At 48.0% G+C, this 19,602-nt stretch overlaps 1 protein-coding gene across 4 annotated transcripts in view; it reads right to left on the bottom strand.

Moving 5' to 3' along the window:
* The window catches only part of RALGAPA2 (Ral GTPase activating protein catalytic subunit alpha 2), a 412,397-nt gene that overhangs the window by 283,997 nt on the left and 108,798 nt on the right, over positions 1–19,602 (bottom strand). For 3 of the 4 annotated variants that reach the window (XM_073557416.1, XM_073557417.1, XM_073557415.1), the window contains exons 14-18: positions 17,649–17,760; positions 16,730–16,967; positions 7,188–7,352; positions 5,169–5,303; positions 4,705–4,799 (exon numbers count right to left, since the gene is read on the bottom strand). In XM_073557416.1, the coding sequence (XP_073413517.1) occupies positions 4,705–4,799; positions 5,169–5,303; positions 7,188–7,352; positions 16,730–16,967; positions 17,649–17,760 (745 nt within the window). Of the gene's footprint in view, positions 1–4,704; positions 4,800–5,168; positions 5,304–6,202; positions 6,344–7,187; positions 7,353–16,729; positions 16,968–17,648; positions 17,761–19,602 lie in introns of all 4 variants that reach the window. The other variant, XM_073557418.1, reaches the window with a different exon arrangement.

The following is a 19,602-nucleotide window of genomic DNA, read 5'->3' as shown; positions in this document are numbered from 1 at the left end:
ACGTCCTAAAGCAGTCCCTGGGTGGGAGATTGACTCACCTATCCAAGTTCCATGCATCCCTTGTTTAAAGGTGCGCTACCGCTGCTTGGAGAATCCTTCTACCCAGGCTCGCATCCGCCGAAGCCTGAGTATGGACAATGTAATATTTAGTAAATGTGTACAGGCTGGACCAGGTTGCTGCTTTGCATACCTGCTCTGCCGAAGCCTGATGCCGAAGCGCCCAAGAGGCGCCCACTGCCTGAGTAAAATGCGCTTTGCTCCCTGATGGAACCATCGCCCCTCTGATGCGATAGGCCTCTTGAATAGTTAAACGGATCCCTCTGGCTATGGTCGATTTTTGAGGCAGCGAGTCCCTTCCTGCACCCTTCAGGGAGCACGAACGGCGCATCCTTCTGGCGCAAGGGTGCCGTCCTTGACACGTACCTCCGGAGAGCTGTTACAAGGTCTAACGTGTGCAGAGCTTCTTCCACGCGATACACTGATACAGGACAGGACGAGGGCAAGACAATATCCTCCTTGATGTGGAATGAGGACACCCCTTTGGAAGAAAAGGGGGGAGCTGACCTAAGCACCACCTTATCTTGCGGAAAGCGAGGAACGGTGCTCTGCACAACAGCACCGCCAACTCCGACAATCGCCTAACTGAGGTGACGGCTACCAAAAACACCCCCTTCCATGAACGAAATGGTAAAGGAAAGACCTGTAGCGGCTCAAAGGGAGCTTCCTGCAGAACACTCAGGACCAGGATAAGATCCCTGGTGCCCATTGGCGCCTTATAGGGAGGTACTAGATGAGAGACTCCCTGGATGAAAGCCTTTACCTGCATATTAGTAGCCATTCTACATTGGGATAGGAAGGACAATGCCGATATCCGACTCCTAAGAGAGCTCGGGCTAATCCTGAGTCTAGGCCCGACTGGAGAGAGGCCAAGATGTCGGGAATAGAGAATGTCCGGGGCGAAAGACCATGCTCTCGACCCCAAGTAAAGAACAACTTTCAGGAGTAAGGATAGACTCTCGCCGAGGTATGCTTCCTGGCGCTAACCATTGTAGCGCCCACCTCGTGGTGAAAACCCCGCTTGAGCTAGAATTCAAGATTCAACGGCCATGCCGTGTAACACAGGGCCCCCGAGTTCAGGTGGCAGATCGATCCTTGGGACAGTCGATCCGCACGCTGTGGCAATCGCCACTGGATGTCGGTGAGCCGCTGTATCGGATCTGCATAGCATGCCCGTCAGAGCCCATCTGGTGCCAGCAGCTCTACTGGTACCCTTTCCACCTTGATCTTTCTGATAACTCCTGGAAGCGATGGCAACGGAGGAAACAGGTATGGAAAGGAGAAACTGGTCCCCTGGTAGAACCAACGCCTCCACCCCGAACACTCGTGGGACCCGTGCCCGAGCAACGAACACGGGCACCTTGGCGTTCATTTTGGACGCCATCAGATCTACATCTGGTGTCCCCCGTCGTTGCAAACATGCTGAACAACCTTGGGGTGCAGGGACCCCTCCCCAGCCACGACCTCCTGTCGGCTGAGGAAGTAGACTGCCCAATTCTCTACCCCTGGGATGTGGCCCGCCAAAAATACCGCTGGATGTTCTCGGCTCACTGCCGGACGTGTCCCGTCTCACGCATGGTTGTCCTGCTGCGCGTGCCCCCTTGATGATTTACGTAAGCCACTGCAGTAGCATTGACTGACTGAATCCGAACGGGTGGTTCGGCTAGGAAGTGCCGAAAATACTGCAGTGTCCGCCGGACTATACATATCTCCAACAAGTTGACCTGGAGGCGTGCCTCCTGTCGCGACCATTGGCCCTGAGTCGTGTGGTGATGAAACACTGCTCCCCAGGCCCAGGAGACTGGCATCTGTTGTGACCACTAGCCAGTGGTCTGGGGGAAAAGGTTTACCCTGAAGAAGCGAAGACCTGACCGTCCACCACTCCAGTGACTGTCTGATCTGAGAGGATAGCTGGCACCGCTGATCGAGGGCGAATGGATTCTTATCCCAATCTAACAAGAGATCCTGCTGTAGCGGGTGAAGAAGGAAACTGGGCAAACGGAATCGCTTCCCTTGCTGCCACCATCTTCCCCAGCATCCTCATCCCGAAACGAATGGAGCGAGGAACTGGCTGCTGGAGCTTCCGGACTCCCTGCTGGAGCGGTACGGCTCTGTCTTGAGGGAGACTCACCAACCCTCGGGAGGTATTGAAGATCATTCCTAGGAAGAAAATCCTGTGGGTTGGGACAAGGGATGACCTTTCCCTGTTGACCAACCATCCTAAGCGGAATAGCGTATTTAGCATAATGCTGACATTCTCCTTGCATGCTCAAAAAGAGGGACCCTTCACCAAGAGGTCGTCTAAGTATGCAAGACGACTATGCCCCGAGAGTGTAAGACGGCCCTCACGCCTACCCTTAGTTTTGTGAACCTTCAGGAGCGGTGTCTAGCCCGAAGGGCAGCGCCGCAAACTAAAAATGTTGGCCATTGATGGTGCCCCGAAGAACCTTTTGATGCAGAGGAGAAAAAGAAAAAATGCAGGTAGGCATCCTAAAAACCGACTTAGGCTATGTATTCTCTCTGCACCATGCCCGATATAACCGAACGAAGCTATTCCATCCTGAAATGTGTGATCCTGATGAACTTGTTCAGGAGCCTCAGGTCCAAAATCGTCCTGACTGTCCCGTCCTTTTCGGGGACTGCGAAGAGATTGGAATAAAACTTCTGAGCCCTCTCGAGCTCTGGTATGGAATAATGACCTGTTGTCCTGGAGTGACCTGACGGCCCTCCCGCAACGTCCCTGCCTTGGACTGTACCTTGGGAAGTCGGGCAGGCAAAAAACCGTCTTGGGGGTTCCTCAAACTGTAAGTCGTACCCGTAGACACCAGTTTCGTCCCCCATGAGTCGTGTGCCAACTCGACCCAGAATGACGAAATAAGAGCAGGCGCCCGCCTGCCCTGTTGATGTCGCCCATAATGCTCCCCGAGTCATTTGGCTGGGGGTTCTTGGCACTTCTCGACCTGGCGGGCACGGAACCCTCCACTGGATTGGGTCTACATGAGACCTGTCGCTCCCTGTTCTGGCTGGGGCGATTTGGACCGGCCGAACTGGCTGCCGCCGTCCCCCCGGAGTTGCGATAGTTTCGGGTCTATGTCGGAAACTAGGAAAAAAGATTGCCTGATCTTCTGCTGTGGAAGGAAGCTGCTCTTTCCTCCTTCCGCGTCAGAAATGCGCTGATCCAAATTTTTCCCCAAACAGGCCCTTGATAGGGTACGGAAGTCAGAGACCTCTTGGAAATAGAATCCTCTCGCCAAGCCCTTAACAAAAAGGGCTCTCCTAATGGCTACCGCGTTAGCGTCTGCCGATGCTGCACAATTGGCCGCATCCAAGGAGGCATTGATCAAGTAGTCTCCGGCCATAGGAATCTGATTTGTGACCTCTAACACCTCCGCAGGAAGGTCTCTATCTCGCAAAGCCTTATTCACTGACTCAGACCATGACATCATGGCCTTGGCTCTCCCTGTTGCGTAAAGGAGGGGGCGAGCGCTGAAGCTGACGCTTCAAAAACACTAATCGAGCCAAGCTCTCAATGAGCCTATCAGAGGGATTCTTAATGGACTTCGAGGCCAGACGAGATACTGGTGGATCCACCACTGGTGATTCCGTCGATCTTTTTTTTCTTACAGAGTTCAGGGGCAAATGGATATCTTGCCTCCATAGTCTCCTGACCCGAGAAGCGCCTATCTGGGCATTCTCTGTGGCGCTGCCCAATGCCTTCAAACTCTGGGTGAGTGCCAAAGACTCTGTGCGGACACCTGGCCTGTCTAAAGGCTACTTTATGGCTCAAGGCCAGGGTAACTTCATTCTCTACCCCCAAGGTTTGCTTGACAGCTCCAATGAGGCTGTCTATTGCTACTGACAGCCCAGGATATCCAGGTCCGGCGGAGCGTCTGAGTCCCAATCCACACTCTGCCTGCTCCCGAACATAGGTGACAGAGAGCGTGATGCTGAACAACCAGATGCCGAGGCACCGGGCAACCCGGAAAGACCTCGTGTAGGTGCGCTCCTTTGGCATCTGTCTGGCATGAGAGCAGCCTCTGCAGGCCGAGGGTTCTCGTGAGATGGAGGATCCTTCTCCGGGCGTGAAGAGAGTCGATCGCCTTTGTAAGCGACGCCATAGTGATAGCCTTCCGGAGGATTTGGCTCTCTGGACTCAGCTACCGGAGGGGGGCTCCTGGGCACGTTTGGGATTAGGTCTCCCATTTGGGTCCCGGCCCTGGCTCAGGCTGCTTAGCAGCCGCCAAGCTTCTCTACAGGAGATGCATGCAGCGTAAAAAAAAAAAAAAAAAAAATTGTGTGCGCTTTACCCTCCCTGGCCATATTGCATGAGCAAGGCGTTTTTCTCCTTCTCGCTTTTTTTTTTTTTTCCTTTTTTCCCCAGAGAGGGAACGGGGGGGCAGGAAGGCACCCCCTGCGTGTCTCGCGTGCACCCGCAGCTCAGCTGCGCCTTACCCGCTCCTGCATCCTCCACGCCACCGCTCCTGCGCACCTCTCTGGGGCAGGCCGACCACCTTACCTCCCGCGGCCTATCCCACCCCGAAGCCGGGGCCTCAATTAATTCGGCGCCTGCCCCAGTTAGCATCAAAGGAATGTTACTGTACATGGAGAAGCCTACAATCGAGCCTTGGGCGCATAAGAAGCACTTACCATTGGCCGATCAGCATCCTTCACCAGTCCATCGGTGGCTTCTTGTGCCGTGAAGGAGTCCAGTGAACATTCAATAGTGTTTTCGTTTGTTTGCTCTGTCAGTTTAAGAATATAAATGGGTTAGTATATAAAAGTCTCAGAGGGCGAGAAGCTAGACGTGTACCACACTCCAATAGATTTATTAATAATATATCCAACGTTGTATTAGTATCAGGATGCAAATGCTGCAAAGAAAACTCAACTCCGTGTCAGCGATTCTTTGGTTGTTTTCTAACCTCGGACCCAGCGCTACAAGACCACAATGCTAACCAAATAGCCACTGTGCTACCCTTCAAGAATTAGCAGTAAGAAAGCGTTCAGATACTGTATATCAGATTCTCATTAAAAGAGAATTGTCAGATCTACAGGTTGAAATGTCAATGTGGACTTTCCAAAGTAGCTCTACAGGATGGCTGACAGCTCACCTTGTAGGGAGTCAGGACATGACTGCGCGGCTATATCAGAGGTACTGCTACAGCGGGTAAGCTCTTGGGGCTCCTGACAGCCAGCTCCTCCAGATTCATAGCCAGCTTCCTGCGGCTGCTGCATCTCATCCACTTCTAATGAGTAAAAAAAAAAAAAAAAGTTAAACTAAAATAGTATTGTATATTATAAATATAGCTTAATGATAATATTTCAAGATGACAGGTGGCTGTATAGGTCTTAGTACAACAATTAAAATGACTACTTTGTAATAATCCGACGTGCCAGCACTGAGAAATTACACGATAAAGTGACATGCAAAGTCCCTGGAAGTGCATTGGGGGAATGTTGATGCATTTGGGGTACGGTGAGTGTCAATCTCTGCACTTTAAAGCTAATTTGGACCAGATTCAATTCACTTTTTATTCTTCTGCTAGGACCTACACACTGAGATCTCTAGTTTCAATGGTAAAATCACCCTCACCACTTCTCTCTAACTCAAATCATACGGAACCGAATGCGTTAAATGTCACCGTTATTCCCTGTAAACTGTGCATTCATCCTGCTCATAGAGGAGCTCCCCCTGATCACAGGGGGTCTCACTGCTGGGAAACCTTGCAGACAGCGAATATTGGTGCAAGTGATGGCAGATGTTATTAATGAATGCCCGTCACCTCCATGTTATTATATGCCCCAATAGTAAGTAATAAAATCAAACACCACCCTGTACATTAATCAAATCTAGATCCAGGATTATCATTTTTGTAAAGCGGACAACCCAACCCTTTAAAACACATTAGAAATGGCATATGTCTATTAATATTTTATAATACTTTTATATAATTTACTATTAATTAGTCTAGTAAATTATAGAAGACTTTAATGAAGACAACGAGAAAACAAGGAGCTGCAAGCATCTAAATCAGTTTAGATTGGAGAAAAGGAAAGAGGACGTTAGACTGGAAGGTAAAAGAAGATGGAAAACCTAACACGGCAGAGCAGGGAAAAATGAACAAGGGAGAGATAGATACAGTACCTGAAAGTTTCTGAGAGCAAGAAGCATAAGAGATACCAGGTAAGAGAGAGCTCACAGTGTGGAGGAGATGTGGGACACTTTTAGCAGCTGGCAAAGCCTCATAGAGATGAACACAGTTGCTGATAGACTGACTTCTCTTGGCTTTAGAGAAGAGTAGAGGGAATAAGAAAAAGTGTCAAATAATGACCACCACCCAAGAGATCCAATACTGTAACATCCAACATAGGAACTCTATAGAGTTCAATACCAGAACCGAGGAGACCAAATGTGAACTCACTAGGAAACACAAAGATGGATTAAGCGCTTGGCTTCATAGTTGAGTCCTCAGGGTGATGTTTTGATGTGTTAAGTTGAACAAAACCATGGAAGATGAAGGCATATGAAAATCTGACCACTGAGCAACGATAGGAAAGATGGAGTGTGTGTGTAAGGGGGGAGGTCAATGATGGTCTGCAGTGGTCCAGAAGGCAAGCACGACAGACTGGAGAGGGAGGAATGTTGCGAAATTACTCCTTCAAAGTCGATACCTATCTCACTGTGTGTACCAAAATATCAATGGTGTATATTTGCACTACAATTTCTGAAAATTTCTGGTGTAAATGATTGCTAGTCTGCCTGACCACACATGGCACTATGCCCATTACTAAGGGTATGTACACACGGTGCGGATTCTGCTGCGGTTCCGCAGCGTTTCTGCAGAAGCGGGTCCGCAGCAGATTCTGCTGCGTTGTACAGTACCTTTATTTCCTATGGAAATTAAAAAACGCTGTGCACATGCTGCGGATTTTTTCACGCGGTTATGCTGCGGTTTACAATCCGCAGCCTGTCAACTGTTTGGTGCAGAAACGCTGCAGTTTTACACCTCATCCATTATGAGGTGTAAAACCGCAGGCAAAACCGCAGTACAAGTACAAGGAAAAAACAAAAAAATGACTTCACAAATAAGGCGTACCCATTTTAAATCGAATAACTTTTTAAGAAGTACCTGTGGCTTTTTGCCGCACAATGTTCCTCGCTTTCTCCACACCGGGAGCCCCTGAGGTAGTGGCACTGCGGAATCTCATTGGCTCATGAGCATCGGGATGATTTCTCCAACTCAAAGAGAAAGACCTACCAACGGCAGCCCCCTTCTGAGGATCAGCGTAGCAACCTTAAGACAAGTATACAGAACAACATGAAAAGGTCTTACTGGAGTGAATGAAAAATGAAAGGAAATGAAGGAAGCACAGAACTCATGACATTTCATAAATTAGCTAAAATATAATATTGTAATCATCTGTGTGTGTGCAAATAGTCACTTCAGAGAGGTAGGAGACAGGAGCTCTTGTGCCTCCTATTGGAAGAAGCAATCCTAAAACTCACTATCGACCTTAAGGGCTTCGCCACATGACTTAGGATAAGTCGTCAAACCAGAAACTTCATTTGCAAAGACATGTTTCGGGACGTTTACCCCATAACAGTGCAAAGCAGGTGAACTGCTTCAGTTGTAATCTTGCGAGTAGGACACACTCCTCGAGGTATCTGTTAAATTATGTGTTTACTCTGCTCTGTCTTTATTGTCTGTACAAGTAACCTCTGAAATGTAAAGTGCTGGGGAATACAGGTGCACCTCACAAAATTAGAATATAATCAAAAAGTTAATTTCAGTCCTTCAATACAAAAAGTGAAACTCATTATATAGAGTCATTACAAACAGTGTGATCCATTTCAAGTGTTTATTTCTGTTAATGTTGATGATTATGGCTTACAGCCAATGAAAACCCAAAAGCCATTATCTCAGTAAATTAGAATACTTTATAAACACCAGCATGGAAAAATGATTTTAAAATACAAAATGTTGGCCTACTGAAATGTATGTGCAGTAAATGCACTCAATACTTGGTCGGGGCTCCTTTTGCATCAATTACTGCATCAATGCGGTGTGGCATGGAGGCGATCAGCCTGTGGCACTGCTGAGGTGTTATAGAAGCCCAGGTTGCTTTGATAGCAGCCTTCAGCTCGTCTGCATTGTTGGGTCTGTTGTCTCTCATCTTCCTCTTTACAATACCCCATAGATTCTGTATGGGATTAAGGTCAGGCGAGTTTGCTGCCAATCAAGCACAGTGATACTGTTGTTTGTAAACCAGGTATTGGTACTTTTAGCAGTGTGAACAGGTGCCAAATCCTGCTGGAGAATGAAATTTCCAACTCCAAAAAGCTTGTCAGCAGAGGGAAGCATGAAGTGCTCTAAAATTTCCTGGTAGACGGCTGCACTGATTTTGGTCTTGATAAAACAGAGTGGACCTACACCAGCAGATGACATGGCTCCCCAAACCATCACTGATTGTGGAAACTTCACACTAGACCTCAAGCAGCTAGGGTTGTCTGTCTCTACGGGTTGTCTGTCTCTCCACTCTTCCTCCAGACGCTGGGACCTTGATTTCCGAGGTCTAGTGTGAAGTATCCACAATCAATGATGGTTTTCGGAGCGATGTCATCTGCTGGTGTAGGTCCACTTCATGCTTCCCTCTGCCAAAAAGCTTATTGGAGATGGAAATTTCATTCTCCAGTAGGACTTGGCACCTTACCACACTGCAAAAAAGTGCCAATCCCTGGTTTAAAAACAACAGTATCACTGTGCTTGATTGGCCAGCAAACTCGCCTGACCTTAACTCCATAGAGAATCTATGGGATATTGTCAAGAGGAAGATGACAGACACCAGACCCAACAATGCAGATGAGCTGGGCTTCTATCAAAGCAACCTGGGTTCCATAACACCTCAGCAGTGCCACAGGCTGATCACCTCCATGCCATGCCGCATTGATGCAGTAACTGATGCAAAAGGAGCCCCGACCAAGTATTGAGTGCATTTACTGAACATACATTTCAGTAGGTCAACATTTCAGATATTAAAATAATTTTTCAACCTGGTGTTATAAAGCATTCTAATTTACTGAGATAATGACTTTTGGGTTTTCATTGGCTGTAAGCCATAATCATCAACATTAACAGAAATAAATACGTGAACTAGATCACTCTGTAATGACTCTATATAATATATGAGTTTCACTTTTTGCATTGAAGAACTGAAATAAATTAACTTTTTGATGATATTCTAATTTTGTGAGATGCACCTGTAGGTTGGTGGTATAGAAATAAAAAATTTTATTATAGGTTGCTTAGCTGGGTGAGAAGCTCTGACAGGAAAGTCTAATTATAAAGTATCTCCTTTTGGAGATTGCCAAGTCGGTGTAAGGAGACTTGTAGGCCATGCTGATACTATCATTCACCATAAAACTGAATTTTGCTAAATAGCCATTAGGTGTCACTATCACAATCATATGAATGAAATATTTACATCTTGAAGTTAAAAGGCGTTGTCCCATCCCCCATCAAAAACACAGAAATTAAATTTAAAACCTGTTAAATTAATAATATAGTAAATGATGCTGGGCACCCTGGCCGTAGGTTTAACGGCTCCTCTTCCATTCAAAAGCTCATCACAACAGTAACATTTTATTTTCTGGGAGAATAGGGATTTTTGCGTAGTCACCGTAAAATCCTTTTCTCCGAGCCATTTACTGGGGGACACAGAGACAGTGGGTGTTATGCTGCTTGCCACTAGGAGGACACTAAGTAAAACAGAAAAAAGTTAACTCCTCCCCTGCAGTATACACCCTCTCGCTGGATGAGTTATCTCCAGTTGGGTGAAAAAAGCAGTAAGAGCTTAAACAGTCAACAATAACCATAACTATGTCAAAACCTAAGAATGCTACAAATGAGCCAGTAGGCTAAACAGGGCGGGTGCTGTGTCCCCTAATGAATAGCTCAGAGTAAAGGATTTTACGGTGAGTACACAAAAATCACTATTTCTCCTACGCCTCATTGGGGGACACAGACAGTGGGATGTCCTACAGCAATCCCTGGGTGGGGAGCATACCTCTGCTAATACCCCATGAACCACTCAACACTGAGGTACTGCCGATTGCAGGATGCGTCTGCTGAGCGCTGCATCCACAGAGGCCTGAGAATGAATTTGGTAATGTTTTGTAAAAGTATGCAGACTGGACCAAGTTGCAGCCTTGCAGACCTGTTCTGCCAAGGCCTGGTGCCGAATGGCCCAAGAGGCGGCCACTGACCGGGTAGCGTGCGCCTTAATCTCCGCTGGGACAGATGCGTTCCTGACACGGTAGGATTCCTGAATCGCTAAGCAAATCCACCTGGCTAGCGTTGCTTTTGAAGCTGCTAGACCCTTAATATGCCCCTCTGGAAGTATGAGGGTATGTGCACACGCTGCGGATTGTAGTGCGGATTTGGCTGCGCGGTTTTTGTACAATCCGCAAGTAAATCTGCAGGTCACAAGACCTGCGGTTTTACCTGCGGATTGCTCTGTGGTTTTGCCCTGCAGTTTTTCATCTCAATGGAGGAGATGGCAAACCGCAGCGGAATCCGCAGAAAGAATTGACATGTCAATTCTTTCTGCGGTTTCAAAACCGCAGAAAAACTGAGCGGAAAAATCAGCACCGTCTGCACTGCGGTTTTATATTACCATAGGGAATAATGGTACTGTACACCGCAGCAAAAAACTGCTGCGGACCCGCAGCGGCCAAAACTGCTGCGGAACCGCAGCAGAATCCGCAGCGTGTGCACACACCCTGAACAAGGCATCTGACTTGCGGAAGGAAGCCATCCGCAAGATGTACAGTCTCAGCGCCCTAACCACATCCAGGGTGTGGAGGGCCTTCTCAATGCGATGGACTGGCGCCAGACAAAAGGAAGCCAAAACAATTTCCTCGTTGAGATGGAAAGAGGAGACGACCTTGGGCAGTAAGGACGGGGACGTCCTGAGAACTACCTTGTCCTGATGAAAATTCAGAAACTGAGAACGGCAGGACAGGGCTGCCAATTCCGAAACTCATCTGATTGACGTAATTGCCACTGGAAGGACCACTTTCCAAGAGAGGACTGTCAATGACACGTCCTGCAGCGGTTCGAAAGGAGCCTCTTGTAGTAAGGCCCCGAGAACCAGGTTAAGGTCCCATGATTCTTATGGCCTTCTATAAGGAGGCGCCACATGGGAGACTCCTTGAATGAACATCTTGACCTGAGGTTTGGTGGCAATTTGGCATTGGAAAAGCACTGACAAGGCCGAAATTTGGCCATCGAGCGAGCTAAGCGCGAGGCCTGATTTTAGTCCGGATTGAAGGAACTCCAATATGGCCGGAATGGAGAACACCAGAGGGGATCGACCATGATCCTTGCACCATGAAAACAAGGTTTTCCAGGTGCAGTGATAGATACGCCTGGACACAGGCTTCATAGCACTAATCATGGTGGAAATCACGTCTTGAGAGAACCCAGCCTGTGCTAAAACCCAGGATTCAACGGCCACGCCGTCAAAGACAGGGCCCTGGTGTTCTGGTGGTAAATCGGGCCCTGAGAGAGCAGATCCGTGCGATCTGGAAGTCTCCAGGGGACGTCGGCGACCAGTTGTATTAGTTCTGCATACCATTCTCGGCGCGGCCAATCTGGCGCGACTAGGATCACTGGTACACCCTCCGTTCTGATCTTCTTGATGACCCTCGGAAGCAAGGGAAGAGGGGGAAAAGAGGGGGAACCGGTGCCATAGCAGAACTAGGGCGTCCGCTCCGATGGCGCATGGATCGCGCGATCGGGCAATGAACCGAGACACCTTGTTGTTTAGTCTGGAGGCCATGAGGTCCACATCTGGAGTCCCCCAACGATGACAAAGCTGCTGAAAGACTTCCAGATGAAAAGACCACTCTCCCGAGCCAATGCCTTGGCTACTGAGAAAATCTGCCGCCCAATTTTCTACGCCCGGGATGTGAATTGCTGAGATGGGCGAATGGTTGGTCTAGGCCCAATGGAGGATGTGACTCACTTCAAGCATGGCCATCCCGCTCTGGGTACCTCCCTGGCGGTTGATATACGCTACAACAGTGGCGTTGTCGGATTGGATCCTGATGGGGTGACCTGCAAGGAGATGGTGGAAACTCCGTAGAGCAAATCTGATCACTCGTATCTCCAAAATGTTGATGGGGAGACGTGACTCTCGGGTAGACCAATGACCCTGTGCCGTGTGGTGACGAAAGACCGCACCCCAGCCGAGAAGACTTGCGTCAGTGGTTACTACCAACCATCTTACTGGGAGAAAAGACCTCCCTTGATTCAGGGAGGACCTCAGTGTCCACCACCTGAGGGCTTGCCTGACCCGCAGGGACAGAAGGATCCGACGGTCAAGGGAGAACGGGTTCTTGTCCCAAGATAACAGCAACGCATGTTGTAAGGGACGGAGATGGAACTGTGCAAATGGAACTGCTTCCATCGCAGCCACCATCTTTCCGAGAACTCTCATGCTGAAACGAATGGAGTGAGAAGCTGGTCGGGAAAGAGTCCGCACTGCCTGTTGTAAGGCTTGCGTCTTTTCTGGAGGGAGAATGACCAACCCACGGGAAGTGTCCAAGATCATTCCTAAAAAGGAAATCTGCTGAGCCGGTTTCAGGGAAGACTTTTCGAAGTTTATCTTCCACCCCTGGCGCGAAATTGTATTTACTGTTATCTCCACGGATTCCTCGCAGGCTAGAAGGGACGGACCCTTGATGAGCAGGTCGTCCAGATACGGTAACACCACTACTCCCCGAGAGTGAAGAATGGCCATGACAGCTGCCATGACCTTGGTAAAGACCCTGGGGGCAGTGGTGAGTGCGAAGGGCAAGGCAATGAACTGGAAGTGTTCCTCGTGAATTGCAAAACGCAGGAACTGCTGGTGGGACGGGCAGATCGGAATGTGAAGGTAAGCATCCTTGATGTTGATGGATGATAGGAACTCTCCTTTTTCCGTGGAAGCGACAACTGATCGGAGAGATTCCATTCGGAATCGTCGTACCCTGACAAACTGATTTAACAGTTTGAGATCCAGAATGGGTCGCATCGTCCCATCCTTCTTTTGAACCTCAAAAAGGTTTGAATAAAATCCTCTGAACCTTTCGTGATGAGGGACCGGAATAATGACTCCGTCCCTTAAGAGAGCCTGAACAGCCCAAAGGAAGGCTCTTGTCTTTCCCTTGGGGGGATAGGAAAGGAAAAAGAGAGTTGGAGGGGGAGAGGAAAATTCTATCAAGAGGACACCAGCTCCCTGACCCACTTGTCGTGGCGACAGCGAGCCAGGTGTGGCTGAAGAAAAGTAGGCAACCGCCTACTCTGTCGGTGTCCGCCGGATACCGCAACAAGTTATTGGGTAGATATGAGTTCTGGCTCCCCTAGATCCAGAAGCCCTAGGCCTGGGTTTCCAAGAGCGGTTAGGTCTGTATGAGACCTGGGAGCCTCTGTCTCCGCGCGGGTACGGACCTGATCCGGAAGAGAAGGAAGAGGAGGACCAAGCAGAATTGTTGCGAAAAGATCGAAAGCACGTCGGCCGTTGGTTGCAAAACAGCCGAACAGCCTTTTGTTGAGGAAGGAATTTACTTTTTCCCCCGATAGCATCAGAAATGAGCAGATCCGATTTCTCTCCAAAAAGACGGCCCGTTTGAAAGGGGAGAGAAGTCAACGATCTTTTAGATGTGGAATACACCCGCGAGTCGTGGAGCCATAGGGCTCTTCTAATGGAGATCGCATTAGCGGCAGTTTGAGCAGCGCAATTGGCGGCATCAAAAGAGGCGTCCACTACAAAGTCCACTGCGTGAATTATCTGCCTGGCGACCGTGGTTGCCTCCGGAGGAAGATTGGTGCCCTGGAAGGAAGTAATCAAGACTTCTGCCCAAGCGGCCATTGCCTTAGTGACCCAAATTGCCGCGAAAGATGGAAAAAGCGCTGCTCCTGAAGCTTCAAAAACTGAACGGGCAAGGTAGTCAATCTGATGATAGGAGAAGTTTCTGATTGAGGAACCCTCAGAAACGGATAGGAGCGTTTTTGAAGCAAGACGCGATACAGGAGGGTCCACCGGAGGGGACTGTAACCAATCCTTCATTAGGTCTGGATCAAAAGGGTATTTAGCCTGAGTAGACTTTTGCCCTGTGAACTGCTTATGCGGCCAATCCCCATGTTTCTGGACAATTTCCTTAAAGTCCGGATGGCTGGTAAATAACCTGCGCCCACGCTTGGTTTTCTTAAGTGAGATAGGATGTGCTGGAGCGGGAACATTATCCTCATCCAACTTCAGAATCCTGTTGACTGATTCTGTAAGAGAATCAAGCGACTCTTGATCGGTTGGGGGATTCTGAGGGGCTGACGTGTCAGATTCGAATTCAGAGTCGTGCTCGATGAGAACTCCAGGAGAGGGAGAGCGAGAGACAGGAGTCGCAGATGCTGGGGTGCGACCGAGACTAGGGGAAGCGTCATGGGTCCGCTTTCTATAGACCTGACCATACCTTGAACGAGTATGGCCCCTGCTGGTGGACGTTTCCCAGCCGGCGCCAGAGCCTTCCTCGGGGGGGGTTTGGGGGTTTTGGGTAAGGACGCTTTCTGGCTTAAAGAGTCCTCCCGGGGGGAGAATATAGCCTGGGTCAGAGACTCCACCGACCGTGACAGGGACGCAGCCCACTCAGGGGTACTAAACGCAGGAGGCCCGTCAGCAGCGGCGGCGAGGGGAGATTGAGCGCAGGTCGGGTAGCAGTCCGTGCATAACGGATTAGTCTGTGCACTGGGTAAGGCAGACTTGCAAGTGGTACACAAGGTAAAAAACGCAGTGTGCTTTTTAGCAGCCTGTTTAGCCTCCTTAGATTGAGACATAGCGCTCCTGAAAGGGTTAACGGCAGAGTCAGTCTGCAGCTGCAGGGAATGTTCCGGGAAGGGGTTAAGCTTTAATCTGAGGGCAGATGCAGCTTACCCGGTCCTGTGCTGTGTCCCCCGGGAGGAATAGCGGTGGCCCTGCGGTGTCACCCGGTATCCAGCAGAATGCTCGCCTCACAGCTCGTGTCCAGAGCAGGCTGAGGTAAAAAGACATGTCCCCCGAGATTAGAATTGCGTGTCTCATCAGGGATGAGAGGCGCCAAGACAAGGGGGCGGCGATAATAGCGCGGGCGGCGCTATTCAAATTGCGGCCTAGTAGGCCAGGAAAGCCGGGGGCTACATTTTTGAGCCTACCGACGGTAGGTGCCGGGGGCGGGGCGGCGCTATTGAAATTGCGGCCTAGCAGGCCGGGAAAAGCCGGGGACTAAATTTTTCTGGCTACCCACGGTAGCGCCGAGGGGGGGGGGGGGGTGCACCGCCGCTGACGCTAAGTCAGCGCTTCTCCCGGAGGCCAGGACCCGACCCCGTACCTCCACTCCAGTGCTCAGCGCTGTCCGGGCCATCCATGCAGGCTCTCATCCTCCTTGGCTGATGTAGCAGAGCTGGAGGAGTTCTTAAAGGGGCATGCTCAATCGATCCTCGCTATGGTAGGGGATGGTGAGCTATGGGGCAGATTCAGGGCCTTCGGAAGCGCTGTCCGGTCTTCTCCATTCCGTGCGCCTGCCCTCATATCCGTGGATTACCGGAACTTTTCCCCCGGTCGTAAGGATGATCGCCATTATTGCCAGAGGAATCAGCCCCAAACGTCCGTAGAAAGTAACCGTCGCCCCCTTCACTCCGTTAATTAAAAAATTTACAGAAAATTCAAAAATAAAATAACGGTGGGGTCTGAAGCCAGACCCAAGTGCCTCCTACAGACACTAAGCATGAACTGGAGATATCTCATCCAGCGAGAGGGTGTATACTGCAGGGGAGGAGTTACCTTTTTTTCTGGTTTACTTAGTGTCCTCCTAGTGGCATGCAGCATAACACCCACTGTCTCTGTGTCCCCCAATGAAGCGTAGGAGAAATGTCCTTTTCCACCTCTATGATGCTGCCTAAACATAAAAAGGAGGCATGACACAAGGTAATAAAAAAAAGCAAATGCCCGAAGAGAAGGTCAGAACAAGCACTCTCAGGGTGACCTGGTGGAATTTGACGTGTCTCACTTGACCATGTTGAGAACTCCCCACCTGTCGTTACTGCACTGGGAGAGGAGAAAAGCTGCAGTGTGGCGTCGCCAGAGACGTGAAGCTCATATTGGACCTACTACAGATAATGGGGGAATACACCGACTCTCCTTATGCCCAGATACCTATAGTAGGTCCAGCTGCGGCCAGGATCTTCACGGCTGTAGTGCTCCTACACGATAGCGCTCCTAATCTCAGTGCACAGTGTTTTCACTAAGCGATGGGAGTGACGACTTTAGTGTCATCAAATCTTACCAATCTCGCTAAAAATACCTTCTTTGACCTTCTCTGTGGGCAATGGCTTTTTATTTCACGGCGCTGTTATTTTACGATTGGGCAGCGTCATAGAGGAGAAAACAAATGCCCCAAGAGAAGAGTATGTTTTCATCTGCTTGTATAAGGGGAAAAAAGCTTATTAGGCGCCCTAAACCACAGGAGGTCAAATCTCAGCAATGAAGAGGAAATCTTTTTAACCAGTGCTTCAGCCCCTTCTTAGTGAGCTTTAAAATGTAGTGCAAAGGTCCTGACTTTGGTGGTAATAATGGTCTACATGTATTCCTTTTGACTTACCCTTTCCCCTCTGTTTCTTCTCCTTCTGCTCACTCAGTTTGTCTAAGGGTAAACTGGTCATGTCCAGTCCATACACGGTCCGTGCTAGCACCGCTGTGAGGGAATCCATGATCTTGGACCACTCACTGATGAGCTCTTCCCAGTCGGTGAGGGAGGACAGAACGCTCAGCAGCTCATCCCATAGCTCCCGAGAAATAAAAACACTCAGATTGGCTCTGATCCACGCTACAATAAGTGTCTAAGACAAGAGAATGTTTGTTATGGGGACAGTACTAAAAAACACATTAATAAGATATAACTGTACTAATGAAAGACGGACATAGCTAATGAAGAGACACACGGGTATATTATACGGTGTACAACGAGAAGACTGTAACAGACGCAACACTACAGGATAATAAATAGGGTTGTCTAGTTTAAGAAGAAAATTGCCCCATGACTGAAGAATGCCAAACCGTGCAGGTGTACAAAGCGAACACTCAAGATTCCCCTATATGCTAATATAGGGGAATCTTACACCACTTTGGACAGATCTAGGCAATAGGGATGAGCGAATGTATGCAGATAAGGTGTGATCCGAGCATGCTCCAGGTGCTAGCCAAGTGATTTCGACGTACTCGAAAAATACGTTTGAGTCCTCGCGGCTGCATGTTTCTTGGCTGTTAGACAGCTGCAACACATGCAGGGATTGCGCAACAAATGGGCAATCCCTGCATGTGTTGTGGATGTCGAACAGCGGAGAGACATGCAGCTGCGAGGACTCGGACATATTTTTCAAGCACGCGGAATATGCTCGGTTACCACACGAGCATACTCAGATAACACCTTATTTATCTAAAGCACTTTCGCTAATCACTACTATGCACCCTTACAAAATAGCAACTCATGCAGTAAATGCAACGCAGATTGTAGTACTCACTCGGAATAAAACCCCAGCAAGATCCTGAGAGAACACATCCTTTTTTGAGGGATCCTTTGGTTTCTGAACTACGGCTTCTGTTATTCGTAGTAAGATCTGTAACATCTGTTCCCTGTGTAATGTAAAAATGGAAGAGAAACACTGAAAAGCCACAAACACAAATCTTTAATAAATATGGAGTCAATAGTCATAAAAAGAGGGGACAAATCCACTTTCACCTCCCGCTTTCAATCTGTTCATGTAAATACTACAGATCCAGAGTTATTGGGCTCGCTCTACACAATCTGAATGCATTGCACATAGTAAGAGCACATCTATTGAAAGAGAAAAGTTTAATTACATTTTTAGGAGACTGAAAAAAATTGTATGAAGAAAGTTGGCTGCATATTGGAATATGTGAACAGAACAAAATAAAGAAAAAAAAAACCCAGATAGGAAAATGTTGGATTTTCGGTCTGTAGAATTGGCTCAGTGATACCATTTAGTATCTGCAAAAAGCCACATCTTGGAAGCGTATAAAAGCCTGATAACTTGGCATGGCTAGGTGGTAAATAGCTTTATTGTTCTGCGGATTTCTAACATGTCCTTTTGATGAGAACTGTCTCATTCCAAAAACATGGCACGTCCTCCTCCGCCATCAGCAGAATTAAATGACATTAGAAGAAAACGCAGAAGGATCTGTAACCTGCCAATAACTGAACGGTTCATGGTGAAATGTAACTGCTCTAATTAAACTGTGGATAACACAGATATGCCCATGTTACAGAGCAGAGGAAACAACACATTTGTGTATTCACCAATGATAAAATACGAGGCCTGCCAACTGCAAAAGGGTAGTAATGGCCCAAACTATGGAAAATAGGTCCTATCACTACAGACAAGATCGCCACGTACCATTAATGGGGATTATCAAATTAGGACAACTAGTGATCTAGCAGCCATATACAGTGTATTAAAACATGCAACGAGAGAAAGGCACCGCGCTCACAGGACGATTCAATAACGTAAAAGTCCTGCCTTTCACACATAAGCCCGATACTCAAAGCGTGCAGGAGATACAAATCTACCACAGCAAGATACACTGATGAACGGTAAAGGACTTATACAAACTTACCCTAGCTCTGCTGAATGAAGGTGCTGTGCTGATCACAGTGAATGATCCACAGAAATGCTGGATAAGCAGGTGAGAAGCTGGGAGGATGAAGTGAATGAGCTGGCTGACTGGGGTGCAAGTTAAGAAAAGAGCTGGGCAGAGCCAGGATAGCTCCGGCCGGTAGCGTCCTGGATGCACAGCTGAGGGGGGCCGACACTGTCCTGCACTGACAGCGTGTGACGTCACAGGCTAAGGTGCCTAGCTGGGACCAAAAACCTACGCGTTTCAAAGCAAAACGTGCTTCTTCATCAGGGTTACTGCCCACCCAGTATAGCTGTCATATATAGTGTGTATATGTTCAAACACCTGTTTAACTCTTGGGTTGAACACTAACCTCCACCCTCCTCCCAGTAGATGGCTAATTAATGATTAAAATAATATTATACATTTAAAAAGAAAGAGAAAAGAATAGCCATAGCGTATACCTCACAAAAATGGGTTGTAATATTGAGAATAATAAGGAATGTTAAAAACTATAACTTTATTATGCTGATAAATTTTTTTTAACATTTTAATATGAATAAAATCAAATACAAATATAAAGAAAAACTATGCGCGTAAAAATAAAATATGCTCCACCTACTGCGAATACTCATGCAAAAAGCAGATATCGAAAATATGAATATAGAGAATATGATAGGGGAAGGCAAATGCATCGATCTTAAAAAAAAAATTTTTTAAATATTTATAAAACCACATAATGTATATATGGCTAATAAAATTAGTCATAAACAGCCTCTATGTATGCATTTCACAATACTAATATTGGTTATAAATGTTGTTCTATTGCATACGAAATAT

Source organism: Dendrobates tinctorius, unplaced genomic scaffold (genome assembly GCF_039654945.1).
Source record: "Dendrobates tinctorius isolate UK_male_01 unplaced genomic scaffold, ASM3965494v1 ptg000250l, whole genome shotgun sequence".
In the NCBI taxonomy this organism is placed as follows: Eukaryota; Metazoa; Chordata; class Amphibia; order Anura; family Dendrobatidae; genus Dendrobates; species Dendrobates tinctorius.
The sequence above is the reverse complement of the archived record's forward strand: the minus strand, read 5'-3'. Positions and strand labels throughout refer to the sequence as shown.